The sequence below is a fragment of the Caretta caretta genome, chromosome 13 (assembly GCF_965140235.1).
Source record: "Caretta caretta isolate rCarCar2 chromosome 13, rCarCar1.hap1, whole genome shotgun sequence".
NCBI lineage: Eukaryota > Metazoa > Chordata > Testudines > Cheloniidae > Caretta > Caretta caretta.
In genome coordinates, this window is record NC_134218.1 from 30,528,620 (window position 1) to 30,556,410 (window position 27,791).

Genomic DNA, 27,791 nt, shown 5'->3' on the forward strand with positions numbered 1-27,791 from the left:
CTGAGGAAAGGGGGCGTGGGCAGGCTGCCCTGGCACCCAGCATGTTGGCCCTCCTGGAGGTACTGCAGGCTGAGAGTGGTGGAGGAGGTGCCCAACCACTCTGAGATCCTACTGATCATCAGGCTCCTGCTTGGGGCTGGTCCTAGCCCAGCCCCACGGGAAGAGCCAGTCCTGGCATTTATGGTAACAGTCCTCAGCCAAACAGGGCAGGGCTCTGCTTGGCAGCGAGATGGTGAGATCTCTGCTGACTGGCCAGCCTGGGCACATCCAGGAATCAGCTGACTAGAGACCAATACCAAAGCTCCTGTGGGGGACGGGGGGATATGACTTTGGAAGGATAGTGACCATCCCATGCAGCAATGTCACCCACTCACACTCTCCATCCCAGCAGCCATGTGCTCCTGGGAGCAGTCACAGACAGCCTGGGCACGAGGCACCCTCCTGACAGCTGTCCCTACTGAGCCCGACTAACAGCAAACTGGCTCAGCCAGGGGAAAAGGAGGGGTCTAGCCCACTGTTCTTTCCCTAGCCACGGCAGAACACAAGTGTCTCCTGAGCCAGCAGGGGGCAGGCCTGGCTGGGGCTGGGGAGCTGTTTCCGGCTGTGGGGAGCCCCACTCACCTCCTGCTGTGGCAGCCCCTCGATTCTGTCTCCACTGTTCTCTTCTTTCTCAACGTTTCCTCTAGACAAAACAACCCGACAGAGCATTAGCCCTGGCAGCTCCGCTTCGCCTTTGCCCACCCCAGCAATGTCCCAGTGCCTGCAGGGTGAGAGCCGGCTCCCGCATTTTCACACTGCCTGGGCACCCTTGCTGGCTGCCCTTTCATCATCTGCCCAAGCCTGGACCTGCTCCCTGATCTCCGCCTGCAGGAGGTAACTCACATTCAGGACATTCTCAACCTTTATGTTTGCAAAGCTGGCAAAGAACCCAGTACCAGTCCCGGCTCCAGGTCAGCTCTGGGATTCTCTGGTGACACACACCGCCCCTCACCCACCTGCTGCAGCACGCCAGCCAGCCAGCCCTTCTTTCCCCATTTCCTGCAATCGGGGGCTGTGAACTCTCTGATCAGCCCCTCACACCCCCAGCCAATGAGCTGCTCCCCAAAGCACAGCACAGCTTCTAAGGGGTTTGCATGTGTCAGTGCCCCTGGCTGGGTGGAGAACCTGCGCCTAGGTGAGTGTGAGTGGCGCATACACCTCCCTGGCCCATTGAGGGAATTAACCCAGGGGAGCAGTTCCCACAACCCTGGCACCCTGCCTGCCCTCTCCCACCATCATACACAGTCATGCCCAGCAGACACTGGCATTCCCCTGTCGCCCTGGGTCACAGGCACCCTGCTGGGCTGCCAGCTTACCCTCCTCCTCTCCGCTCTCACTCTGTTCTGATGCCCACCCCCACAGAACAGCATGACGCTTGTCCTGCTTCTTCTGCCCCCAGGAGCCAGCCAGAGCCCTCCCTCCCTCCTCCTGCCCCCGTCCACCTTTCTGCAGCATCCTGTGCCCCATCATTGACGCCCTGCTCCGCAGACAGCAGCTTCTCGTCTGGCATGCCCACCTTCTCCAGGAAGCATAGTGCCGGGTCTGCTCGCATGGCGTTGTACCTCTCATAACCTGGCAACACCACAGCTGACATTAAACGGGATAATGTCCTAGCCAGGGGCCAGGCCACCTGTGACTGGCTTTGGCTAAACTCTGGCTGTGCCAGTGGGGCCTGCCTGAGTGCGCCTGACTCCAGAGTGAGGACCTTGCCATCTGGCCCACAGATAACCTGGTCCCTCAATAGCAAGTTTCACCCAAAGCATCCAAAGCCTTTCACAAATGGCTGCTGATTAATCCACAGCCCTTCTGTGTGGGAGACAGAGACACAGGAGTCAACCTGTCCGCCCCAGAGATGTAGCCACTTCTGGGATGGAACGCAGCACCAGGGTAACAGTTTAGGGCAGACAGTGCAGACTCCTGTCTCCAGTAGAAATTGCAAGAGGAGTTTCAAGAGGCAGAATGTATTGAGCGGAGATAGAATTAGGCCAGGAATGTGGACGCTCCCCCTCAGTCCCTGAGTCAGGCGCTTGGTTTGATGTGGCCAAGCTCTGCAGCATCCCAGCGTCTGCTAGCCCCATGCTGCCCACTGCGTCAGGGCCAACACAGGTGTTGGAGTATCTCCACTGAGTGACATGGGGCAAGGCCCAACTCCCCGCAACTTGGGAGAGCTGATGGAGCTACAGCCCCAGGTGCTTTGGTTCAGCCGGGTCCCCAGGTAAGCTGGCCTGGAGGGGATGTGCAGGACACGAGCGCTCAGCACTGCCAGGTCATGGCAGCAAAAACAAGCGGCTTCTTGGGGCTCCTCGCTGGAGCACCCAGGATGCGGTGGGTCCCCGGGTGCGACATTCCACTACCTCCGCCCCGGGGAGGGAATATCGGCATGGTGCTCTGAACTCAGCAGCCACTCCTGGCTCCTGGCTCAGGCAGTGGGAGTACCCCAGCAAACCGGGGCAGGGCTCAGCACTTGACAGGGACAATACCGTGTTTGAAAACTCCAATAAGCAGCGATTTATCAGCCTCTGCATTCCACCAGTCCACTGGGATCTCCACATAGTCGATATCCGGCAACAGCACGTCCAGCTCCCTGAGAGGGACAGGCCATGAATTCACCCTGCTCTGGACTCCCCGAGAACTCCCACTTCTACAGACAGCTGAGTGGGCTCAGGGGTCCCACGATGCTGGGGCAACTAGGGACAGGCCTTCTGCCTTAATAGCGCTCTGATGATTGCCTCTCCAGAAACACTGGGGTCAGGTCCTGCATTCCGGTGTGTGCGAGCTCCCCGAATGCCAAGAGGACCAGCCATGGTAACAATCGAGCCTGGTACTAGGCTAGCTGAGTCCTGCTGTCAGCCTCCCCTGCACACACCAGTGTCACCTCCTGTGAGACAGGGATGGTGGCCAGGCCTGACCTCCACCCATCCTACTCAGCCTGGCTGGCCCATGAGCTCCCGGGACTCACTAGAGTGGCGTTTGCCTTAAGGCTGGGGAAAGTTTTCACTAAAGCTACCAGCCACCAACAGAGCAAGAGCAAGGCAAAGCAGCTATCTGCTGGAGTGCACCGAGCCTTCAGAGAGGCAGGCAGCACCCTCCCTGGCTTCCCTTCAGTGAGCTGCTGGGACACAGACTGACTGCATCTGTGCTGGGCACAGGAGCACCCTGGGAAAGCAGCAGCCTCTGCTGAGACAGGAAAGCGGAGGCTTTCAATAAAGGATCAGGCTCAGTGAGCTCAGCAAACCTTGCTCTCCTCTACCTTCGGCAGCAGGCTCCCTCTGCCACTGCTCGTTATGAGACACCAGGGCAATTACCAGGCTTTGCCCAACCCAGCATCCCTTTGGGGACTTCAGGAGACAGAGGGCTGCAGCCATTTCAGTCCCCCATGCTCCCTGCAGAGCAGAGGGAGGGAATGCAGGTCCCAGCAGGCAATGCTCCACTCCGGTCTGAGCCACCTGGCTTGGATGTCAAGGCTAGGTCAGGACTGACTAGGGGCTACAGCTTCATATTAGAGGTGAATTTGTTGGGCTGCACTGTAGGGAATCCTGATTCCCAGCACGCTGGGACTGGCTGGGGAGTGCATGAGTGTAGGAGGATGGGGGGGGAAGTCTGCATGTGCCTCGGCATGCACACCCATGTGTACGTGTGTATGCATGTAGCTCAGCGTGATTCCCAGTGGTGCTATTTCACAGGAGCAGTGGTCCTGTCCCCTGGCCAAAGGAGCCCGCTGTCCCTGCTCAGCTCTGCTGCAGAGGGAGCTCTCTAAGCCACAGGAGAAAAAACTCTGCCCGTGTCTGCCTTCTGCTGGGGCCAGCCTCTAGGGCCCAATCCTGCAGTCTCTACTCAGGCAGAGCTTCCACCAACGGCGACAGGAGTTTTGCCTGAGTGAGAACGGCAGGATTTGGCTTCAGATACTGTGAGGTGACTGACCCCTCTCATGCTGGCACGAAGCTCCCCCATGCCAGCCCAGAGTAGGCAGGGGGCTCCCCATGCAGCAGGGGCGCTGCAGCCAAAGATATCGGTCTCTATACCTCCACAGCTGGGCATGCAAAGTGATCCGGGCTGCTGGGAGCATCATACCTGGCCGGGGTCCCTTCGAAGGCTTTGTCAGCCACCTCTCCCAGCACTTCAGCTTTCAGGTAGTAGAGCATTCGCACCCGCAGCAGCACCCTGCCAAGGGAAAGCGGCATGTCAATACAGACCGAGCATGGGGCTGGGATCCAGCATGGCACAGCCCCTACGCACAGCGACACAGCGTTTATGGGCCAGCTGGTCTGTATGGCAGCATGGGGCAATGGGGGATCGCTGCCCAGGCCTGCAGTCCGTGCGGTTATACACGAGGACGAAATGGTGGGAAGCCACTCCCCTTCTCATGACAACACCACCCAAGGCTGAGCGCAGGCATGGCAGCAGCTTCGCCTGTCCTTAGCTGCCCCTCGCACTGTGACACGGCAGGACACCTAGCCACTGGGGCTCAAGAGGGGAGGCCTGAAGCAGCTGGAACGTGGAGACTAGAGGGCAGGCCCCCTCCACAGGGGAAAAAGGTTCAGGCTGGCAGTGAACAGGCTCCTTAATCAGCTCAGTGGGCTGTGGGCCTGATCCCCACCACCTGGGCCTCAGAGATCTCACCTCACTAACCCTGTAATCAAGCAGGCGTAAAACACTCATGAAGGAGCTCACCAGGAGAGGGGAGGTGCCAGGCTGAGAGCTCACTAGGAGAGGGAAGGTGCCAGGCTGGGTACCCGCCTCCCCAGCAATGGCAGCAACACACCTCACTCCTAACCCAGTGAGGGAGGGGGCTGCGCTACTTACAGTGCTCATGGCTAGGAGAGCTCTTGCTGGGAGCTGGGATGCAGCATCCTCTGAGTGGGTGAGGAAACAGCTCTGGGTTACTGATTTGTTAAAATAATGTCTCTCTGTTCTCCTCTGCAAAGAGCTGTACCTGCTGGGCCGCACTCTCCAGGACCCAAGAGCTGCCCACCACCCTACAGGGCCCCAAGAGCCGTCTCCCTCCAGGCTCTGCCCCCCCACTCCCCAGGTCCCAAGACCCGTCCCCCTCCAGGCTCCACCCCCTGGATCCCAAGGGCTGTCCCCTTCCAGGCTCCGCCCCTCAGGTCCCAAGAGCCATCCCCCTCCAGACTCCGCCCCTCTGGTCCCAAGAGCCATCCCACTACAGGCTCTGCACTCCTGGGTCCCAAGAATCGTCCCCCTCCAGGGTCCAACCCCCGGCCCCCAAGAGCCGGCCCCCTGCAGGCTCCACCTCCCCGGCCCCCAAGAGCCATCCTCCTCCAGGCTTCACACCTCTGGGTCCCAAGAGCTGTCCCCCTCCAGGCTCTGCCCCCTCCCCCCATGTCCCAAGAGCCAACCCCCGCCACAGGGTCTGACCCCTGGGTCCCAAGAGCCGTCCCCCTCCAGGCTTTGCCCCCTGGGTCCCAAGAGCTGTCCCCCTCCAGGCTCCGCCCCCTGGGTTCCAAGAGCCGGACCCCTGCAGGCTCTGCTCCTGGATCCCAAGAGCCTGTCCCACTCCATTCTCTGCCCCCAGGTCCCAACATCCGTCCCCCTCCAGGCTCTGCCCCCCGGGTGCCAAGAGCCATCCGCCTCTGGCTACCACTAATGCACAAGTCGGCATTTTGATGCTGGTGCTACCAGGGTGTGCTCAGGTATCTGACCAGCCCTGCTCCCCAAGCCCCTGACCGAAGACGGCTGTGACAATAAGGAAGCTTCCTGAATGCCAGCTGAGCTGCGGGCAGGTGCGCTGCACCTAGTGGCAGGGAGACGAGAACTCCGTAGAGCTGCAGCTGCTGGCATGTAAACAGCACTTTACAGCATGGCAAAAACTACCCAAGGTCTGACGAGCCAGTGGGCACCGACCCAACGTCCCCACTGGCCTCTCCATACTGACTGCCCGGGTGAGTCCTTCCTCTTCAGACTCTGTGCTGCACGATGCCAGCTGGGGGCACGTGGCCTCGCTCTGGGCCCAGGGCGGGACACACAGCATGGCAGGTGCGCTGCAGTTCCCCGGGGCAGGGGCTCACACTCACTTGTTGCAGTGCTGTTTCAGGTGCTTCTTGTAGCTGTCATCATGCAGGACTATATCGGGGTTGCAGCTGGCCAGCCAGTCCGCGTTCTTTATCTCAGGCAGCAGCATCTGGTTCTTCGTCTTCTTCCCCTTCCTGCCCCTGGGCACTGGGGCCGACAGCCCTGCAACAGTGAGGAGGGAGCGCATGAGCGGCCCTGCTGCAGGCCACACACCACCCTGACAGGCACGTGAGAAATGCTCTGGATCAGACAGGACATAGACACTGGCTGGCAGGAGCAGTGCAGCTGGAAGGACTGAAAGCCAGCTCTTGTAATGCTCTTAAACCTTCACACTACAGCTCAGGTGGGAGTTGGAGAGCCAGAGAAAAGGTAGGCAGGGTCTCCAGCATACCCAGTGTGTCTGTCCTGGCAGAATCCCATAGCTGAGCCATGCGTATATGGTGCCCTAGTTAGACCAGGTCAGGCCATGCCACATCCACACCTTCCCAGCAGTCTAAACGCATGGGGCAGTTCTGAGCGCAGGAGGTGGCTTGGCAGAATAGGCTGCTGGATGCCGCGGCTGGCAACCCTGCCCACAGAACTGAAGCAAGCTGGCCCAGGCCCTCGACAGCCTGAACGTCAACATCGTCAGACAGGTCTGTGGAAAGAGGTCAGGTCTGTGTGCTGGGACAGGGAGCAGGTGCTCCAACACCTGCACTCTGCCTGACACAACCCACCTCCCCACTGCACACCAGCAGGCCCAGACCAGCCACAGCTCTCCCTGATACACCCTGGCCCACACCCTCAGCAGTGCCATTGCACATCCACATCTCCCCACACTGTGCGCACAGCCAATGCTCAGCGCTTCCCTCACACACAAAGCGGACCCTGCTCAGGCTCTACACTCAGCTCCACTGTAGCCCCACCAAAGCTACTCCAGCCTTTTCCTGACAGAGGTGAGAGCAGAACCCAGCACAGACATCAGGGCCAGACACCCCTCATGAGATGGCATCCAAGCAGACCTGTACCCACGGCACCTGCCAGTCAGAGTCCTCGCCTCTTCTATACAGCAGGGCCAGCCTTATGCCACAAAGGCGGGGTGGAGTCGTCCTTGGAGCCTATTCCCTGCGTTGGTTCCCTGGCCACATTTCCCTGTGTTTTTATTCCAACCAGTTCTTGCAGTTTCACTTCTCGCATGAATCCCTCTAACCCTGGACAGGCCCAACTCACACACTCTTCCTCTCAGGACAGGACCAGCTCCCCTTCAGCAGCTCTCCAGACCTTTCCCTGCCGTGGCTACCATTGCACAGGGTCAGAGCATGGCTTGTGCACAGCTGGGCTAGAATTCAGTCCTGTACTGCCTGTCGTACGCCCAGACTCATGGAAGCAGAGGCCTCCCCAGGACCTGACTGAGAGGTTCTGAGGCTTCCTCTTGCAAGGGATCCAACTGGGTTACATTCAGTGCTACAGTGCAGTGCAGTGTTCATGACCCTCAACGGACCATGCCGCTTGCTCGTTGCATTACTGAAATGTGTTCCCATATGTGCCACCCTATCAGTTTTACTATTGCTCTACTGCATGCTAATACACCGGGTTACGCCCAGCGACCAGGTGTGTGCCAGGATTCCTTTGGTCTAACCAGCACATGCCTGATTCCCCAGCGCCAGACCATCCTGCTGAGATGGCTCAAGTGCTGGACAAAATGACGATATTAACTCAGAACAGTAGGCGATGGCGTCATTCACGCTTAGGGAGAGATGCGATGGCCATGAACGTAACCCAACAGCACCAGGCACGGGGGGATTTCTGACCGGACCTGGGACTTCAAATCCACCACAGAACCTGGCTGCTTTCTCCTGCACCGCATGGGAGAGCCTCGCGCTTTACACTGCTAACAGCCACTTCACAAACAGCCTCTGGCGTGCCCTGTGGAGCGGAAATGGGAGCAGCTGCCTTAGCTTTCAGCATGGCTCACCCGTGACAAACTACTGAAAGGCAGCGCTGGGAGCCAGCCGGAAAGGGCTGCCAAACTTAAAGAACATTGTGCCATGGATTGGGGCACCCACACAGTGCCCAGCCAAGGGGCTGCACTGGTTACTTGCCAGGCCTCATTTGCATTAGATCTCAGTACCCCAGCTGAGGATTCCCCCTGCCCTTTGTGAAGCACTGGGGGATCTACAGACGAGCAGCGTCCCACAGGGAATGGCTACTACAGAATGGAGTGGAGTCATCTTTGACATAGTGTGGCTGCCTGCAGAGACCACAGGTCCAAGCATGCAGCCAGCACTGGCCACTCCTCCACAGTTCTGAGAATAAAGGCCACTATGGGCTGCACTCTGCAGGGGACATTTGCCCCCCATCCCTGATGGTCCAAGCCTGGTCTCTGGTCTAAGTAACAATCTAGACCTCAAGAACAGGCAGCTCAGGTTGGCCTGGTGCCCTAGCTCTCCAGCCCAAGGTTCCCACTCAGCTGGGCCAGGGCTGGCCATTTCCTGTATCAGAGAGCCCCTCTGTCCTTGCCTCCATGGGTCTGGACGCAAGTCAGCCCTGTGACCCCTGGCCCCCACACAGTGCTTCCTTGTTGCCCAGCTCTGGCTGTTTGTGTGGCTTCTGGGATCCGCTCTAGTTTAACTCTCTAGTCCTGGGCACTGAAAGCTGGGCATACTGGCAGCTGGCAGCGAAACAATAACTGGCAGGGGAGAGAGTACCTGAGTGATTTTGCAGGGCCTGGTTCTGGCCGTCCTTCGTCGGAGTGATCAGATCCCATATAAAACTCTTAATCTTCTCATCTCCCTTGTAGTGTTTGACGCAATAGACCAGGAGGGCCCGGCAAATCATCTCCATGTCCTTCTCGTTCAGGTGCCACTTGAACCGTCCGTGGGTCAGGATATCCTTCCAGCGCCCCCAGCTGGAGGAGCAGAAACACACACCATAAACACTGCAAGAGACTGCACTTCTCTAGTGCCCTCCAGTGGGGAGCTCACAACGCTGCATGGGGCACTAATGGACAAAGCCTGGCCAGCCCCCGGAGAAGCAGGAAGTAGGGAAACTGAGGCACAGAAAGGGTGTGGGATTCATCCAGCATCACACGCTGGGTCAGTGGCAGAGGCAGGAAAAGAACCCAGGAGTCCTGACTCCCAGCCCATGCTCTAGCCACAAACCACACTTCCTCCCATAGATGTGGGGGTTGCGCACAGCACCCAGCAGGTCCCCCCCGGCGGGGCAATAGCTCTGCAGCTCCCTGCCAGGTTTATGCCCCTCTGTGCAGCAGCCCGAGACAGGGACAGACAGACAATAGCAAACATGCGACACCAAACCACCCGAGAGCCACAGCTGTGCTGGGGGTCAGCCCAGCCTCACACGGTGTGCAGAGCCCAGGTGAGACCCACCCGAATATGAGCAAGTTCTTCTCCACGCGGAAGCACTCAGCCCGCAGGTAGCGCCGCGTCTTCTCATTGAGGCGCCGCGAGCGCGTGGGCCGCTCGTCGGAGTCACTGTCCAGCTCCGAGAACTCCATCAGCTCATCCTCCTCGAAGGAGTTGTAGTGCTTGGTCTGCTTGCGGACACGGGGCCTGTCGATCACTAAGCTCTCCTGCCGGGGGAGACAGTGAGAGGCTAGTGCGCCCAGAACCACCCGGCAGACCCTTCCCTCTGCACGGTGCCCCCCTTGGCCACGAGCATGAGGTGTGGGGATGCTTCCCTCCTCTGTGCTGCCTTCTGGCCTCAGCAACTCCTAGCACCACCCAGCTCTCTCCAAGCCTAGCATCACAACCAGCATCTGGTGCCAGACCCAGATGGCCCGTTCAACGCCCAGCTACTATGGACTGCCACCCACAATTAACTGTGGGTGCAAAAAATGGAGGTTACTTACGGTAAGTGGAGGCTCTTTGAGACTCCACATGTGAATAGGCAAGTACCCCGAGTCCGGAAATTCTTCCAAGCAGTGTCTATTGGCCCACACACACGCCGTACATCTTCTTGTGCTCCTGACTGAGGGTATAAGAGACAGTGCAGGCTGACGGTGTTCCTCCTCTTATCGCAAATCCAACAGGATCTGAAGCAGAGGGGAGGGAGGGCGGGTAGTGGAATACAGATAGGGACCACACATCTTGAAGAACCTCCAGTTACAGTAAGTAACTTCCATTTCTTCTGAGAGTGCTGGTCCCTGTGTGTATTTTACAGGTGGATGACTGGCATGCAGTGGTCAGACTGCAAGTGGGTGCGAGGAAGCTGGTAGCAAAAATGCTTGCAGCACTGCAGATCTCAGATCTGCATCAGCGGCCGAGGCATGAACTAAAACGTAGTGCATTGTGAACATGTGGACAGAACTCCAGGTGGCCGCTTTGAAATTGTCTTGTAGCGGGACATCATGTAGGGATGCTGTGGAGGTGGCCTGTGCTCTCGTGTTATGACCTGTGACACCCACAGTGGGAGGGATCTTTGCTTCCCGATAGCACTTTAGGATGCATCCTGAAACCCACTTAGAAATCCTCTGGTTTGCCCATGCGATCTGCCTGCAATGGCAATAAAAAGTCTTGGTGATTTCCTAATGGGTTTCGTTCTTTGCAGGTAGAACACCAAGGCACATCAGACACAGAGGCAGCGAAGCCTCTTGTCTTCAGCGGAAGCATGAGGTTTTGGGAAAAGTACAGATAAGCAAATACTTTGGTTGATGTAGAATTCAGAAACAACCCTGGGGAGAAACTTAGGGTGTAGGTGAAGGGAAACCTTTTCTTTGTGAAAAACTGTAATAAGGAGGGTCCGCAATGATGGCTCACAGCTTGCTGACCCTCCCGGCTGAAATGATAGCTACTAAAAATGCCACCTTCCTGGACAGGCAGGCAGGTCACGGAACATGTTCCCATGGGCTCGAAGGGTGAATCGGTGAGTGTCGACAGTCCCACTGTGGTGTGCCCACTGCGTGAATATCTCGCTTAGGACTGAATTGTGCTTCTCCCATGCGTGGTCCATCGAGAAGTGACTGCTCAGTTTGGTGCTGTGGCTACCCGGAAGGTAAGTGGCCTGCATCATGATGTGATTCCAGATGCACCAGTTCCAAAGTTTGATGGCTTCCAGGTTTAACTCCAGCAGGAGACGTCCATGTGCATTCCATCATCTCAGTGATCTGGACTGTTCACAAGTAAGGAGATTGATGCAGTCATTGCAGCCACGAAATTGGGAAAAGCAGTAGGAAAAGATGGTATCTGTCCTGAGTCCCTATATAACCTGAGTTCATTGGCATGGAAATGGATGATTAAACTTTTCACCCACATTTCGGAGACCAGTGAAATTCCCCACGTGTAGCAAGAAGCCAAGGTCATTGCACTCCTGAAGTCTGGGAAACCTGTGGATCACCCTTCTAGTTCTAGGCCAGTCTCTCTTGAGCACCATCTACAAGGTGCTGAAGCATATGATTCTGAACCAAATCGGGTCCACGGCGTATAGTACCCTACCCAAGAAGGAAGCCGGTTTTCGACCGCACAGAAGTTGCTGTGACCAGGTCCTGGCTTTCACTACAAACATTAAGGCTGAATTCCGACAAAAACTCACAATTGGTAACGCTTTCACTGATCTGTCAGCAGCACGTGACGTAGTCCAGAAGGATGGTCTGCTACTGAAACTGGCCAAAGTGAACCTGTGTGTAGATTCTCAGCCTACCGAACACCAGGCTTAGTGGCCACAGGATGTTTGTATACCTCAGAGGCAAACCCAGCAAGCTGCACACTTTAAATAATGGGCTACCACAAGGCTCTGTACTTGCTCTGACCCTCTTCAATGCATATGTGAGCAATATACCTGAAATGATAATGCAGAATGTTGAGTATGCTGATGATATGGCACTCACAACTCAGGCTCATAGCTTTAAAGAACTTGAAGTGACCCTTACATCAGACCTTAAGATCACAGAGGAGTACTTCAAAAAGTGGCGGCTGAGACCTAAGATGGGCAAATTGGTAGTCTCTACTTTCCACCTTGACAAGAGAATTGCACAAAACATACTGTTGAGTTTTGTGGTGAAACTGTGCATTAAGACCCAAAGCCAACATATTTTGGCATCATTCTTGACCACACACTGACCTTGCATGACCACCTCAAGAAAGTAACCTCCAAAGCAAAGACTTGCATCAACATTTTTCAAAAGTTATCAGGAACAAGCTGGGGATCAACTGCCACAGTGCTACAAACATCAGCCTTGACCCTGGTGTACTCAGTTGCAGAGTACCGTACGCCGATGAGGACAAAAAGCTGCCATACCCAACTTGTGGACAGGCAGCTGAATTAGACCATGCGATTCATCATGGGAACTTTAAAATCAACACCTTTACTGTAGCTTTCTGTATTAACAAACACCGAATCCCCAGCTATCCTTTGAGATATAGCCACAGCATGAGAACTTAAACACACCAGACTACCCAGAACTTCCCATCTGGCAGGTTATGGATAACATACCCCAACAATGACTGAAACTGTGAAAACCACTTTGGATCACACGTGACCATCTCATGCCTCTGGATCTAGGCAGGGAATGGTGAAGTGTCTGGACCTCATCTGCTATTCCAAACAAGCACATTTTTACTGACACAACAAGATGCCCTTCCAGTTTTGATCTGCCACAGATACTTTGAACCACACTGAACTGCATCTGAATAAACCACAGAAGATGTGGCTACTTGTTGTACAAGTGGAAAATCAAAGACTCACCTTTGGGTGACTGCAGTGAGAGCATCCAAACCATCAAACACATCATAACACAGTGCCCCAAATCTGGATTTAAAGGTGAATTGGATGATATCCATGTCACAGAGGAGGCCTTGAAATGGCTTATGGATCTACAACTGCTGCTATAGAATGTTGCTTTGCAGATGCCATACATGCAATAGAGAGACAGAGAGAGCCAGTTTCCAGGCAGAGGGGACAAGACCTCATTCTGCCCTGTTTGTATCATAGTGGTGATATTGTCTGACATCACCTGTATATGGAAGGAGCGAATTACCTGAAGGAAAGCCTTGCACACAAGATGGACTACCCTTACTTCTCCTACATTTATACGTAGCCTGGCCTCTCGTGGGATCCAGGTTTCCTGAGCAGTGTGGTTATTCAGGTGAATGCCGCACCCCAGGAGGGACGCGTCAATCACAATGGTGGCTTTGCGGGTGGGCAGGTTGAAGGCAACACCCACCATGACCTTTTTCGGGTTCAACCACCAAGCGAGGTGGGCAATAACTCCAGTGGTAATGGTCACCCTCGAGTTGACATGGTCCTTGTTTGGTGGACAGATTGTGTGGATCCAAACTTGTAGGTATCGCAAGTGAAGCCTGGTGAATAGTGTCATGTAAATGTGTGTGGGAATGTGGCCTAAGAGTGAAAGGCATATGTGCACTGTAGTTCTTGGTTTGCAGGTAATGCGTGAAACCAGTTTGCTCATTATGTGAAACCTGTCTGTGGGGAGAAATGCTCTCACTGAAACCGAGTCCAGTGTTGCTCCTATAACGTTTATCGTCCTTGTGGGCAACAAAACAGACCCTTTTCTATTTTTGCAAACACCTAGGGCTACCAGAAGTTTTATGAGAAACTCTGTTGCCGACCTGACCTCTGCCAGGTGATGATAATAAATTGCATGAGGAGGGGATGGCCTTGGCCTAAAAGGCTATCTCTAGTGTTTCCTTCTGAGGGCTGGAATGTAAATTCCCAGGGAACAGAGTGTCCTTTAATGAATGCAGGGACTTGAGTCCTTTCATAAATGCAATTAGACAAACACCTGTCAGGGATGGTCTACATAATACTTAGTCCTGCCCTAAGTGCAGGGGACTGGATTAGGTGATCTCTCGAGGTCCCTTCCAGTCCTACGATTCTATGATTCATCTGTTCTCTGACTGAAGAGATTTGATTCATCAAACAGGAAGTCCAAGATTGTGTTCTGGACCTCCCTAGGAAACCCTGATGATTGCAGCCAAGAATTCCTCCTCATGACTAAGCCAGAGGCCAGACTTCTGGCAGCTGTATCCACTACATCCACTATGGCCTGGAGAGCTGTTTTTGCCATTAGTTTTCCCCCATTTATGAAGGACTGAAATTGGGCTCTGTCCTTTGTGGGAAGCTTATCTATGAAATTCGCAAGCCTGGAATAGTTATTGAAATCATATATCACTAACTGAGCTTGGTAGTTAGCAACATGAAATTGCAGGCCTCGGAGAAGAAGACCTTTCTTCCAAGGATGTCCAGTCTCTTAGAGCACTTGTCTGTTGGGGTGGTCCTTTGATAGTGTGACTGAGCTCTTTCTGTAGCTACCTGTACCACCAGTGAGATGGGGGCAAGGTGGGAGAACAAAAATTCAGCTCCCTTAGTGTGAATGAAATATCTCCTCTTAGCTGTCTTCGGAGTAGGGGCACAGGATGCTGGAGTGAGCCATCCACTCTGGCTGGTTCTAGGCTGGCTTCATTAACTAGGAGGGCCATCTTGCTTGGTCCCTGAGGTTGCAAAATATTCAGAAGTTGGTGTTGAGAATCCTGGGCCTCCTCCAGTGGGATCTGGAGGTCGCTGGCAACTCTTTGCAGTAGCTCCTGGTACTGCCCATTGTAATCCAGCAGAGACAGAGAGGAAAAAGTGACCGCTTCGTCCAGCGATGATGAAGAGACACACATCAGAACTGTCAGAACCTGCAGATCTGGGTCAACTTCTTCCTCCTTGTACACTGACAGATCCAGCTGGCAGGCAGGAGAGGAGCAGTACGATTCTTGAAAAGGGCCCAGATGCTTAGAATACGGATCCACGGACCCCAGCAAGGCCAGAAGAAGGGGGTCAATCAGTTGTGGGGGGGCCTCAAGAAAATCAGTACCAGAGGTGCCTGGGGAGGTCATACCCTGAGGAGCAGCGAGCGTGATACTTAGACTGTCTGTCAGGGCTCGACTGTCCCCAGGGAGATATTGGAGCAGCCAGGACCTCCAACACATCCAAGTCCAAAAACTGCTCCACCGGTAGTGGCTGGGCCATCGGTACTACTATACTATAACTAGAACTACAACTATTAATCTACAACAAACTACGAACAAACTGTAGGGTGAACGCTAGGGAGAGTGGAGAGTAGCAAAGCCAAGCTCCACAGTTCCAACAACTGTCAAGGGCGGTAAGAAGGAACTTAGGGGGCGCTGGGTCGGCTGGGGTATATATCCAGCGCCATGAAGGCGCCACTCCAGGGGGCTCCACAGCCGACTCACTGGGTGTTGCTAGGGTAAAAATTCTCTGACGGCCGTGCACGCAGCGCGCGCACACCTAATTGGAATCGATATGAGCAAGCACTCGAAGAAGAACCACACCTACTATGAACTTTAACTAACTAGCAAGCTAAGAAAAATAGCAATTTACAAATGTCTTTACAGGTGTTACAAGAGCTGCAGGAGGAGAAGACACAGGGTTCCGACTCAGGCCAGGTGACAGTAAGAAGGAACTGGAGACGTGTTATACCCTTAGTTGGGAGCACGAGGAGATCCAGGGAGCAAGCCAATAGGCACTGCTTGGAAGAATTTCCGGTCTCAGGTGCATGGCGTGCACGCGTACCCATGTGTGGAATACACGTCGGGACCCACACTCCATGAAGAATGAGTGTGTGTATGTGTGGCAGGGGTGGGGAATGACAATCATTTGCAAGCACAAAATTGTCCCTGGGATACCACAGGCGAAAATTAGGCCCAACAGCTACAAAACTACCTACACTTGGTAGCGGGCTCCTGCCCCACCAAGCCCAGGCAACACAAATGGTGTGGTAAATGCCGTGCTCCAGGGCAGCATAATTTACTTGTAGAGGGGGTGGAGGGATAGGGCTGTGACAAGAGAATTAGCCTGTCATAAATACAAAGGGAAGGGTAACCACCTTTCTGTAGACAGTGCTATAAAATCCCTCCTGGCCAGAGGTAAAGTCCTGTTACCTGTAAAGGGTTAAGAAGCTCAGGTGACCTGGCTGGCACCTGACTCATAATGACCAATGAGGGGACAAGATACTTTCAAATCTGGAGTGGGGGGGAAAGGCTTTTGTCTGTCTGTGTGATACCTTTGCCAGGAATAGATCAAGGATGCAAGCCTCCAACTCCTGTAAAGTTAGTAAGTAATCTAGCTAGAACATGCGTTAGGTTTTCTTTGTTTTGGCTTGTGAAATTCGCTGTGCTGGAGGGAATGTCTATTCCTGTTTTTGTGTCTTTTTGTAACTTAAGGTTTTGCCTAGAGGGATTCTCTATGTTTTGAATCTGACTGCCTGTAAGATTATCTTCCATTCTGATCTTACAGAGTTGTTCTCTTATCTTTTTTAGTTCTTCTAATAAAGTTCTGTTTTTTAAAAATCTGATTGGGTTTTTTGGGTGTTAAAAATCCAAGGCTGGTCTGTGCTCATCTTGTTTATTCTCAAGCCTCCCCAGGAAAGGGGGTGTAAGGGCTTGGGGGGATATTTTGGGGAAATAGGAACTCCAAGTGGTCCTTTCCTTGTTCTTTGTCTAAATCACTTGGTGGTGGCAGCATACTGTTCAAAGACAAGGCGAAGTTTGTGCCTTGGGAAAGTTTTTAACCTAAGCTGGTAAAAATAAGCTTAGGGGGTCTTTCATGCAGGTCCCCACATCTGTACCCTAGAGTTCAGAGTGGGGAAGGAACCCTGACACAGCCGACAGAAGGTGTAGGATACAACAGCACAAAAGCACCCCACACCAACTGGAGTCACACCATACCCGTATTGGTTGCTGGTCCTGTTGAATCCCATCTCTCCAGTAACACAAAGTCAGAGTCAGGCACATAGAGTCTCACGCGCACACACACACAAAGTCAGGCACGCAGACACACACAGGCACAGGCATGCAGTCAGGCACACAGAGTCAGACACAGTCTCACACAGACACACACACCTCTTTTCCTGTTAGAACAGTGAAATCTGAGGAGCTGCTGTGAAATGTTGCCCATTAAGCCTCCCCTTTGCTACCATCTAAGCCCATCTGCTGTTGCTGCCCTAGCTGGAATTTCAGAAGCCAGAACCCCTCGGGAGGCACTGAAGCTAGCTGCACAGAGGTTTGCACTTGCCAAAGAAAGCTGGAGGGGAGAGGCCCAGCTGTTTGGCTGAGCATGCAGGCCCAGCAGGACATGCTCTGAGAGCAGGACCAGAGGACCAGACTCCATCTGTTCACTCTTTCTTCCAAGCAGGCAAAGCCCTCATTCTTTGTGTTTAATGTTCTCTTCTAGAAACATCTTCTACCACGGACAGTGCAGGCAGGTGCCACAGGGAGCTGGGGCTGGGGCGGCTAGTACTGGCTAGATGTTCCCAAAGGCTATGCTGTGAACCTTCCTGAGGCTCTGCTGCTGGAGAAAAGGCTGACTAGCAAGCGTCTAGAAATATCCTGGCCTCTCAGGGTACTCCAGCTGCCATATTTACCCACTATCACTGCTGGGTAAAGGGCAGTTTACAGGTGTGGGCAGCACGGCAGCAGCCACAGCAGAACCACCTGCAAACACTCAGTTATCCCAGTGAACCACCCAAGCGCAGGACAGCTGAGAGGATTCCCTGGTTGTGCATTTACTGTCTGCATTTCTCTTATCTTGGAGAACAGCAACAGGCTGGTCAGTTTCATTTCCCGGTTCCCCTGCACTAGCCCAGTTCTTCCATTCCTTTTCACAAAGCTCTCTCCAGTCGATCGCAATCTCCGGACGCTGAAAGTCCAGTGGTGCAGCAGGGCTGCCACTAAGGCAGGCTCCCTGCCTGCCCCGGCACGACGACGCTCCCGGAAACAGCCAGCACACCCCCACAGCCCTGGAGGGATGCGGGGGGAAGAGGGGACTCTGCGTGCTGCTCCTGCCTGCAAGCACCATCCCTGCAGCTCCCATTGGCCAGGAACGGGGAACTGCAGCCAATGGGAGCTGCGGGGGACAGTGCCTACAGAGAGGGGCAGCGGGCGCAGAGCCACATGCCACCCCCACCAGGGTTGCATTGGCTCCTTCTGGGAGTGGCGTGGGGCTGAGGCAAGCACCACAACTCCCAGCCCTCTCCCAGAGTCAGCACCTCATACCCCCTCCTGCATCCCACACCCTGAACCCCCTGCCCCAGCCCTGACCCTGCTCCCAGAGCCAGTACCCCGTACCCCCTCCTGCCCCCCAAAACTCTGCCCCAGCCCGGAGCCCCCTCCTGCACCCAAACTTTCTCCCAAAGCCTGCACCCGCACCCCCTCCTGCACCCCAACCCTCTGCCCCAGGCTCAGTCCGGAACCCTCTCTCACACTCCGAACCCCTCGGCCCCAGCCCAGAGCCTGCACACCCTCCTGAACCTCAACCCCCTGCTCCAGCCCAGTGAAAGTGACTGGATTTCTGGTTTAAGGCATACACTAAATGATAGAAAAAACCCTGCTGGAGCCAGCTTTCCCACTGCATGGCCTGGGGTTAGCGCCTTATCCGCAGAGGGATCAGGGCCAGGCAGCAGCTTTGGTGACTCCTGGTAAATGCTCAGCCCCACTGGTGGGGCAACGAGAGCCCTGAGTACTAACGAGGTGAGTGAGGCAGAGAGAGCTGCTCCCATGAGAACGCTGGCCAGGTATTGTCTTGTACACAGAGCAGCCTATCCTTGTTATGGCAACCCCCAACCTCTGCCCACCCACTGCTCCCTGCCTGGCCCATGGCCCAGGAATCGGTGAAGGGATGGGGCCATGGCAGGAGCTGGCATGGGAGCTCACAGCAGGTGGGAAGGGCACACCAGCGATGCCACCTGTGTGGGTTGCCCTGTGTTCCAGCACTCAGCAAGGCGCTGAGGAGGAGTGAGCACCTCTTAGCACTCTGAGGCTTAAGTGAATAAAACAGCCAGGATCCCTGGTGCAAACCACCTGGCCAGCCCCACTATGACATGGCGCCCACCCCTCCTCCCCACAGAACTAGAGGGGCCAAATCCACCTCCAGGGTTGCTGGGTCGAGAAGGGCCTCAGGACAGATGGACAGGGCCCCAGGCTGTGCTAAGACACACGTCTTCCTGAGTGCTGGGAGCTGCAGCCAGCCACCGTCCATCATCCGCATGGAAGCGGAGCCAGGAGAACCCAAGTACAGCACCAAGTGACAAATGCAGCTGGGGACCCATGTGCTCCCTCCAGGGCAAGGCTTTCTTGGATGGGCATGACCATAAGAACTGTCAGACTGGGTCAGACCAAGGGTCCATCAAGCATAGTATCCTGTCTTCCGACAGCGGCCAGTGGCAGATGCTTCAGAGGGAATGAACAGAACAGGGCAATTATCAAGTGATCCATTCCCTGTTGTCCACTCCCAGCTTCTGGCAGGCAGAGGCTTAGGGACACTCAGAGCATGGGGTTGCATCCCTGACCATCTTGGCAAGTAGCCATTGACAGACCTGTCCTCCATGAACTTATCTCATTCTTTTTTGAACTCCGTTATAGTTTTGGCCTTCACAACATCCCCGGCAATGAGTTCCACAAGTTGACGGTGCGCTCTGTGAAGAAGTACTTCCTTATGTTTGTTAAATCTGCTGCCTATTCATTTCATTGGCTGACCCCTACTTCCTGTGTTATGTGAAGGGTTAAATAAAAATTCCTTATTCACTTTCTCCACGCCAGTCACGATTTTATAGACCTCTCTCATAGCCCCCCTTAGTCGTCTCTTTTCCAAGCTGAACAGTCTCAGTCTTTTTAATCTCTCCTCATATGGAAGCTGTTCCAGACCCCAATCATTTCTGTTGTCCTTCTCTGGACCTTTTCCAATTCCAATATATCTTTTCTGAGATGGGGCCACCAGAACTGCATGCAGTATTCAAGATGTGGGCGTACCACGGATGTATATAGAGGTATTATGATATTTTCTGTCTTAGCTCTCCCTTTCCTAATGGTTCCTAACATTCTGTTAGCTTTCTAGCCTGTGGCTGCACATTGCATGTGACTGACAGGTGTAGGTGTGACTCCGTGGAGATCAGTGCTGTTCATTCAGCCTCAGGCAGGCACTCCAGCACTGAGAGCGTTCGGGTTTGGTCACGCCCGGTTGGGCCCCACACTCACTGCAGCTTCCTGACGTGCGTCACGGCAGACAGCTGTTCTGAGCCAGGCATGGGGCAGGCAGGGCTGAGCACCACACGCATGCACACCCCCAGCCAGATGCCATTGGCCCAATGGGACTATATGCTGAAGGTGGGGAGGGCTGGGGAGCTGAGGCCATCTCCTGAGGCCCCCTTGCAGCTGGGCTGGCTGCCAACCTCCCACCAAGTGCTACACTGGGAGGTGCTTACAGCTCCCAAATAGCCCCCTCTTCGCAGGGGAAGTGTGAAGTGCCACCAGTGCAGCTCCATGCATCCCCCCTTATCCCCCACGCGCCAGGGGCTGGTCAAAGCAGCCTGCTGGTTCCATTGCTGCCAAATAAACCAGCTGGGACAATGTCTTACACTGGGCTGCTCTTCCCATGTCTTCCCGCAGGAGAGCACAGACACCCCAGCCACTGCTCTCAACACTGTCACACTGCCCAGCCTGAGGGAACCCAGCTCAGGCCTCCCAGAGCAGCCAGAATTAAGTCACTCACCTCCCAGCAATCCTTCCTTTGGGTGAGCTACTGGACACTTGGGCTCTGCACTTGCACCGAACCCAGCCCTGGGAGCGCAGCACACCTGTCCTGCCTGAGGGGGAGGGCTGCAGCTGGGTTTGTTAGCAATGGAGACGTGTGCATATGCGGCCGCCCAGAGGAGCGTGGAGGAGTGTGCGGCCCCCCAGAGGAGCATGTGTGCATGTGGAGGAGTGCGCACGTCCATGCATGAGCATGGCTGCCCATTTTTAGGCTCTACCTTTTCGTTCTTTGCGTCCGTGTCCAGCTCTGCTATCTTAGCCCACTTCTGCCAGAAGTTGGGGTCATCCAAGGAAATGTCAGTTCTGTTCCCTGAAGCGACAAAGCTGGCCTGGGGGTGAAGGAAGAGCCAGTTAACAGTCTGCGATGCATCCTCAGCAACAGCAAAAGAGGCTGTGTGCTCCCACCTGCACCCTGTCTGTACAGAGAAGGGATCACTACCAGCAACCTCTTCATTTGCTAAGGGGTCCAGGAGCCAGGGTTGTTTCCAGCCCCCTGGAAATTCAGCCCTGGCAAAGTATAAGAGGTGGGACAGCCCCACCCTGTCCAGCAGCGCCCAGATTGCCAGCCTTGGGAGCACAATGCAGTACAGCTTTCATGGGCTCCCTCCTCTACAGCAGGCACCTCAGCAGGTGGTTAGAGCTGAGCTCTGATGGCACTGACGTACGGTGCGCTGCACTCCCCCTGGCCAGCAACGGGAGCATACAGCAGAGCCAGCCATTACCCCCTGTGCTTCAGGGCAACACCCCCCCAGAGTCAAGTCCTATGCAGCAGGAGGGAGGAGACAGAATTAGGCCACTGGGGTCCAAGAATGGATATTGAGCTGGTGTCTCTGCTCCATAGGCACAGGGAGGACAGTACTGCAAGAATAATGGCCCTGCATCTCCAGACTGCTTGCAGCCCTGGCTATCAAGCATGAGTGCACTGCTGCTCTGGCAGCAGGGGTTCCATGGGGTGGACAGATCCACAGACGCTGAGCACATGGCAGCAGGGGTTCCATGGGGCAGACAGACCTATAGATGCTGCGTACATGGCAGCAGGGGTTCCATGGGGCAGACAGACCCACAGACGCTGCGCACATGGCAGCAGGGGTTCCATGGGGCGGACAGACCTATAGACGCTGAGCACATGGCAGCAGGGGTTCCATGGGGCAGACAGACCTATAGACGATGTGTACATGGCAGCAGGGGTTCCATGGGGCAGACAGACCCACAGACGCTGCGCACATGGCAGCAGGGGTTCCATCAGGCAGACAGACCCACGGATGCTGCACACATGGCAGCAGGGGTTCCATGGGATGCACAGACCCATACGTTTTGTGCACATGGCCGCAGGGATTCCATGGGGCGGGGGCTGGACAGACTTTGGATAAATGTGCTCAGGTCCCCAGGACAAGGCCAACCCTGCAAATTCCCCTGGGATCTGTGAGAGAAGCTTGGCTCTTTCCTTCTCACACTTCCTCCCCACAACAGAGGGCGCAGGCCTGGCTCAGCCCTGAGGGATCCAGGACAATAGATTTAGCCGGGGCAGGAGAGAACACACAGCCGGCCCTGCCACTGGGATGCATCTGTCAATCACTAGAAGGAACAGACTCCAGCTCCCTCCCTAGGGCCATGGGACCTCCAGTGGTCCCTGTTGAACAGGTTCTGGACCGGGCAAGGTCTCTGTGCAGCCAACCAGTATCGCTGGGGCCTTCATGACAGCCCTTTGTGCAGCTGTGGGGCAATGCAGACAATGACGCACATTGTTGAGGAATGCCTGCTGATTACGTTCAGCAGTGGCCTAAAAGAACTGCATCATGCCACTGAAGATGCCATCGCGTGGCTAGATGACTATGCACATGCTAAATAAATAAACTGATGCGCGAGTGAGCAAATCTGCAGAGTACAAGGGATCTCCTCAGAACAGAGCAACATCTCCTGGAGGTTCCTGAGGCGCGGGAAGGATCTCTTCCAGAGCTGAGAACAGAACCCCCATCTCACTCTAACTACTAGAACACTCCCCCGCACAGCATGGATTGTGCGGACACCATGAGAAATCCAAGAGCCTGGGAAAGGCTCCACAGGAGACATCCATCCTGGGTGAACTAGACAGAAGCCAAGCTGAGCTGCTCACACAGCCACCCCTTGCTGCCAAAGGCTGGCCATGACATTCCCTCCTACACCCGGTGCCCTCCTGTGCCGCCCCGCTTTCTGTACCACCTGGACTCAGCTCCTGACCTCAGCGGGGTGGGACCCAGCTGCACTGACACACACAGGGATGCTCAGAAAGCAACAGGCCAAGTCAAGACCAGGGAAACGAAGTCTGTGTCCCATCTGCCCAGTGCACCCCACCCTTGCCCTGCCAAAGAAGGCAGGCAGCTCCCCAGGCAGTGCGCACGGCACCTTGGCAAAGGTGGAACCCTTCCCCTCCGACTGGATAGTGATCGTTTGGGTTCTGCGCTGCAGGATCTGATCAATATCTTCCTCGCAGAACTTGGAGCCTTCATCTTCCTCGTCCATTAAAGCCCCGTATGCTCCTTTCCGTAGCAAGTCTTCGACCTCCATCTTTGAGAGCTGCTGCACCTGCAAAAGATACAGGATGTCAGCACTGTGCCAGCCGCCCCAGAGCCGGGGCTAGGCTGGGAGTGCAGGCATGGGGGACGGAGGCTCCCTCTCCGAGCCAGCCCTTGAAAGAAGGGGCATCTAACAGTCCCAGAGCCATGGTACTAACTGGAACTGCAGTGCCCATCCCTGCAGATGGTGCCTATGGAACTGCGAGAGCCTGCAATGACTGTGCTAGACTGCAGCTGAATGCCCCCAGACACAGCCCGCTCCTGACCCAAGAGTGGACAGGGAGGGATCTGGGTGAGATCAAACAAATACACAGAGGGAAAGTGAGGCAAAAGGCTGGGTAAACCACAGCCCCTCTGCCTGGCTGCCCCCTGGAACTCCTGTTAATGCAGCCGCCCTTCTGGGCAGGGGACCTGCCCACACACTCCCAGCAGGGCTCTGCAGCTTCCTCTGGGCTAGGAATGATCCAGTCAAGGTACAAGACTTCACCTTCTCCACACTGGTACCTGGCCCTTCTCCTACCCCCACCCCCAGACACTTCCCTGGGAATCAGGACTGTCACATAGGTGTGACGGGTCTTTAAGCTATTTTGTTTATGATGCCATGGGGCAACTGGCCACCCCTGCTGGTCACAGTGCTAGGAAAGTTCAGAGTCCGAAATGGGAGAGCCCTACAGGCCCCGGCCCCCAAGACCCAGGCCCAGCTCTGTTACTGGAAGCTGTTAGTGTGCTTTCACACTTCCTGCTAAGCTGTCATCACCTCGTCTCGCTGGCAGCGCCGCCTGGGCACAGCAAGACCACCACGTGCCCTCTGCTCTCTCGCAGGCAGTTCCCATCCATGGTGGTTAGTTTTGATAGCAGGGGACAAGGCACCTTTGGGTACACTCAGCTCCATCAATGTGGGATCTAAGCGCCCCCAAGATCCTGGGGTAGGCTCAAAACTCAGTCCTTAATGGACATTCATCCATCCAGAGCCACAGTAAACCTAGCGGGGTGGAAGCCTCTGCTCAGGGCAAGCCAATGGCTAGATGAGCAACCCTAGAGCAGGGGGCTGCAGGTCAGGCCTAAGGGGCATTGGCAGCGCTGGGGGGCTGGGCTGGATGCTGCAGGACAGGACTGATGTCCATGGCAGAGGTACCTGAAATCTGTTCTGTCAGGGACATGGATCCTCCTCAGGGTCTGCATGAAGCCTTGGCTCCACACACTCACCCGTGCTGTGCGGGCAAGCGAGTGGGATCTGTCCTGCGCTATGGGCCACAGGCCTACTCCGGAGGCTCAGTCCTGCCCCCCTCTGCGCAGCCAAGGGCACTGGGGGCACGCACAGACACAGTCACTCGGGGGAACACGGCAAGGAGCCTTCCCATGGCAGACAGACAGGCAGCCTACCCCGTTGGTGCTGCCCTTGCGGTTGATGTCCTGCAGCACGGCCTTGTCCAGGCCCAGCTTGAGGCTGGCCTTGTCGAACATCTCGCGCTCGTAGGAGTTCCTGGTGATGAGGCGATAGACCTTCACGGCCTTGCTCTGCCCGATCCGGTGGCAGCGCGCCTGTGCCTGGGACAGCAAAGGTCACAGCGTCAAATACAGCATGCGGGCAGCATAGGCACGGCTCTGCCTGCAGCAACCACTACAGGAGCCCTAGGGCACAACGGGCTGAGCCCAGCCCTCACCCCTGCCCGGAGCACAACGGGCAGAGCCCTGCCTCCGCCTCAACAAGGTGTCCTAGCGCTGACCTGAAGGACCCACCCCTAAGGAGCCGCCTTGGCCAGTCAAGGGGCAGTGAGCGCCATGTGGATGTGATGCAGAGGCCTGTTCTGGACTCAGCGCCCCCTGCACCTGAGCTGCCCTCATCTGGGGATTCCATTCACGGCAGTGCAGGCCATGCTGAAGCCAGGAAGCTCTCAGCGACCAACTCCGCATCCCCCCACCCCGGGCCATGCTGGAGCAGGCACCCGAGGGGAGGGAAGGTTCTCCCTGCTCCTCACCCCCCAGCACAGCTGCTCCTTACTGTGCGGCACTTCCAGCACCACTCTGCTCTGACTGCCTGGGCTGGCCTTCTTTAACTGGCCCTAGCTGTGGGTGGTATCTTGTCCCGTGGTCCCATTGGCTGTCCCCAGCAATGGGCGGGGCCTTGTCCCATGGTTCCAGTGGCTGGCACACAACTCCTCTGCTCTAATCAGCACTATTATTCATGCAAACCCCCCCACCCCTCTCGCCCCACCAACCCCATCACGGCCCTGCTCTGCAATACCTGGAGGTCGTTCTGTGGGTTCCAGTCTGAATCGAAGATGATGCAGGTGTCGGCAGCTGTGAGGTTAATGCCCAGGCCTCCCGCCCTGGTGCACAAGAGGAAGACGAAGCGGTCTGAGTCCGGTTTGCAGAAGCGATCGATGGCAGCCTGGCGCAGGTTCCCGCGCACCCGCCCATCGATGCGCTCATAGGTGTATCTGTTCAGACAGGGAACGGGGGACACGGCCAGGTCACCATACAGCCTGCACCATGCGGAGTAGGGCATCTCATCTCCGCAGACCCAGCTCCTGGAGCTACGGGGTGCCAGCCACCAGACTCAGAGCTGCTCTGGCAGCTCCAGGACACTCATTCCATGCAGGCACAAGGACCCCGGCTCTCCTGCTCCTGGGGCCAAGGGCAGCCAACCCCATGTGGCACAGGGGCCTACGGGCTGTGCAACACCTGAGGGCAGGAAGCGCTGCCATTCTGGAGCAGAGACAGGGCCAGGGGCGGCTCCGTCAGAAACCTGTGCAGGGGCCTGCGCTGCTCAGAACTCTATGCCTGCATTCACAGGAGGCCAGCAGGAGCCCACACTGCAACAGAGGGGGCCATGACCTGGCCAGCAGACCCTGTGGCCTTGCCCCTGCCTGACCCTGGGGGCAGCGTTCTGCAGGGTTCCCTCCCACCGAGGCTCCCACACAGGAAGGCAGTGCAGCCTGCACCTGCTAGCTCCGGCCCCAGTACACAGTGGGTGATTGTGGGCTGAGGACACTCTGCTCTGCTGGTCATGATGGATGTGGCCTCCTGATAGGCATCCTGTGAGTTAAGCAGCTCGCACAACCTGGGCTCCCTGGGGCCAGCCAGCGCCAGCTGTTGATTCCCCACCAGGAACCAGACTTCTCCTCTCTGTGGCGGCAGGGCCACTGAACAGCATGTTAGCTCAGCACTCGGCCACGAGGCTCCCATGGGCTCTGGGGAAGGAGCGATAGGCACAGGGGAGCCTTAGCCCACAGGGTCCTGTCTTCACCCGGACACTCCCAAGACGGGCCAACAGACAAGCCAGGGTGTGCCCAGGGAACGACACTCTAAGATCTCTGGGCGAGCCAGCACTGAGGGGGGGCTCTCCGGACAAGATGCTGCACAGTAGGAACAGGCCTCCACACTCACCACTGGGGCAGATGGTAGTGAGGCTCCCTGGGAATATTGGATAGGTGGGGCCAGATCCACTCCCCACACGCTGATGGCACAGAGCCGTGTGACGCTGCCCCAGGAGGCAGACATATTCCCGCAGGGTAAGAACAGAATGAAAGAATCACCCCCTTTGTGGCTATGGTATAGCAGGCACGGGCAGGGTCCTGAGGCTGCTCTGTGCTGGGGGAAGCACACAGGGGTGTGCAGGGGCCTTTCTCCACAGCCTGCACTGAACACAGCTCGGCTACCTCCCGGCTTGGGACCATCACTCATTGCAAACCGACCTCAGAGCTCACTGGCAGTGGGCATGACAGAGCATGGCACAGGGTGGGTAAGCCCCGCTGATGTAAGGATCCAGGAACTAGAGCCCAGGTCTGCAGAGCCTGAGATGGCTGACGTTCCCACAATGCACTGGGAGGCCATGCAGATCCCCAGCCATGGGGCAGTGTGGGGAGCAGGCGTCGCAGAGACCAAGAGTGACAGCCCTCTGACTGGCCAAGTGTCCTATTGAACCCTGGAGGGTGCCCCAGGAAGTTGTCTGGGCACTACACGGACTTTGGGCCTGCTGCAACTCCAGAACCTCGTCTCGGCCTCTGACCCTGGCCTGTCTGACCCTGGTTCCTGCCTCCAGCCTGGTACTACCGCTGATCTCTGATCTCCCACCCCGGCCTGACTTTGACCCTGAATCTTGCTAATTGAACCCCGCTCTAGCTCACTGACTGCCATCCCTGATGTGTGGACCCCAGCCCAGCTGTGACCGCTAGCTCCTTACAGTGGACAAGGCAGGGTGTGAGCACAGTGGGTGAAGGGTGTGGGCAAGGCAGGTGAGGGCTAGGAGCAGGGCAGAGAGGCTGGATGGGCTGACCCGTGTAAATAACAGAGCAGCATCTCTAAGCCATTTTCCTGCCACTTCCTCTGGCCACTTCTCATCTCCCAGCCACAGCCCAGTGTGAAAGTAACTGGAGGGAATATGGCCGTGGCAGCTGCGACTGGGGGCTGGAGATGGGCAGAGAGAGGGGCCAGGAGCAAGGGTCTATGCAGCTACCAGGACACCCAGGATCTCCCCAAGAGCACCTGGGAATGGCCCTGACACTCGAGCATCACCCCGATCTACCACCACCCTCCGCAGTCTCCCACGTGGCTCTTGCCTGGCGCTCTCCACCCTAGCCAAGGGGGAGCTGGGCGAGACTGAGTGCTGACTCAGCGGTGC

The 27,791-nt window shown here is 56.0% G+C and overlaps 1 protein-coding gene across 6 annotated transcripts in view; it reads right to left on the bottom strand.

The window, feature by feature from the left end:
• CHD6 (chromodomain helicase DNA binding protein 6) overlaps nucleotides 1–27,791 on the bottom strand; it is a 181,725-nt gene that overhangs the window by 36,079 nt on the left and 117,855 nt on the right. For all 6 annotated transcript variants that reach the window (XM_048820466.2, XM_048820470.2, XM_048820465.2 and 3 more), the window contains 11 exons: nucleotides 25,413–25,608; nucleotides 24,551–24,715; nucleotides 22,998–23,177; nucleotides 20,834–20,944; nucleotides 9,438–9,640; nucleotides 8,757–8,956; nucleotides 6,072–6,231; nucleotides 4,111–4,200; nucleotides 2,520–2,623; nucleotides 1,482–1,611; nucleotides 622–682 (listed from right to left, as the gene is read on the bottom strand). In XM_048820466.2, coding sequence (XP_048676423.1) covers nucleotides 622–682; nucleotides 1,482–1,611; nucleotides 2,520–2,623; nucleotides 4,111–4,200; nucleotides 6,072–6,231; nucleotides 8,757–8,956; nucleotides 9,438–9,640; nucleotides 20,834–20,944; nucleotides 22,998–23,177; nucleotides 24,551–24,715; nucleotides 25,413–25,608 — 1,600 coding nt within the window. The remainder of the gene's footprint in view (nucleotides 1–621; nucleotides 683–1,481; nucleotides 1,612–2,519; nucleotides 2,624–4,110; nucleotides 4,201–6,071; nucleotides 6,232–8,756; nucleotides 8,957–9,437; nucleotides 9,641–20,833; nucleotides 20,945–22,997; nucleotides 23,178–24,550; nucleotides 24,716–25,412; nucleotides 25,609–27,791) is intronic.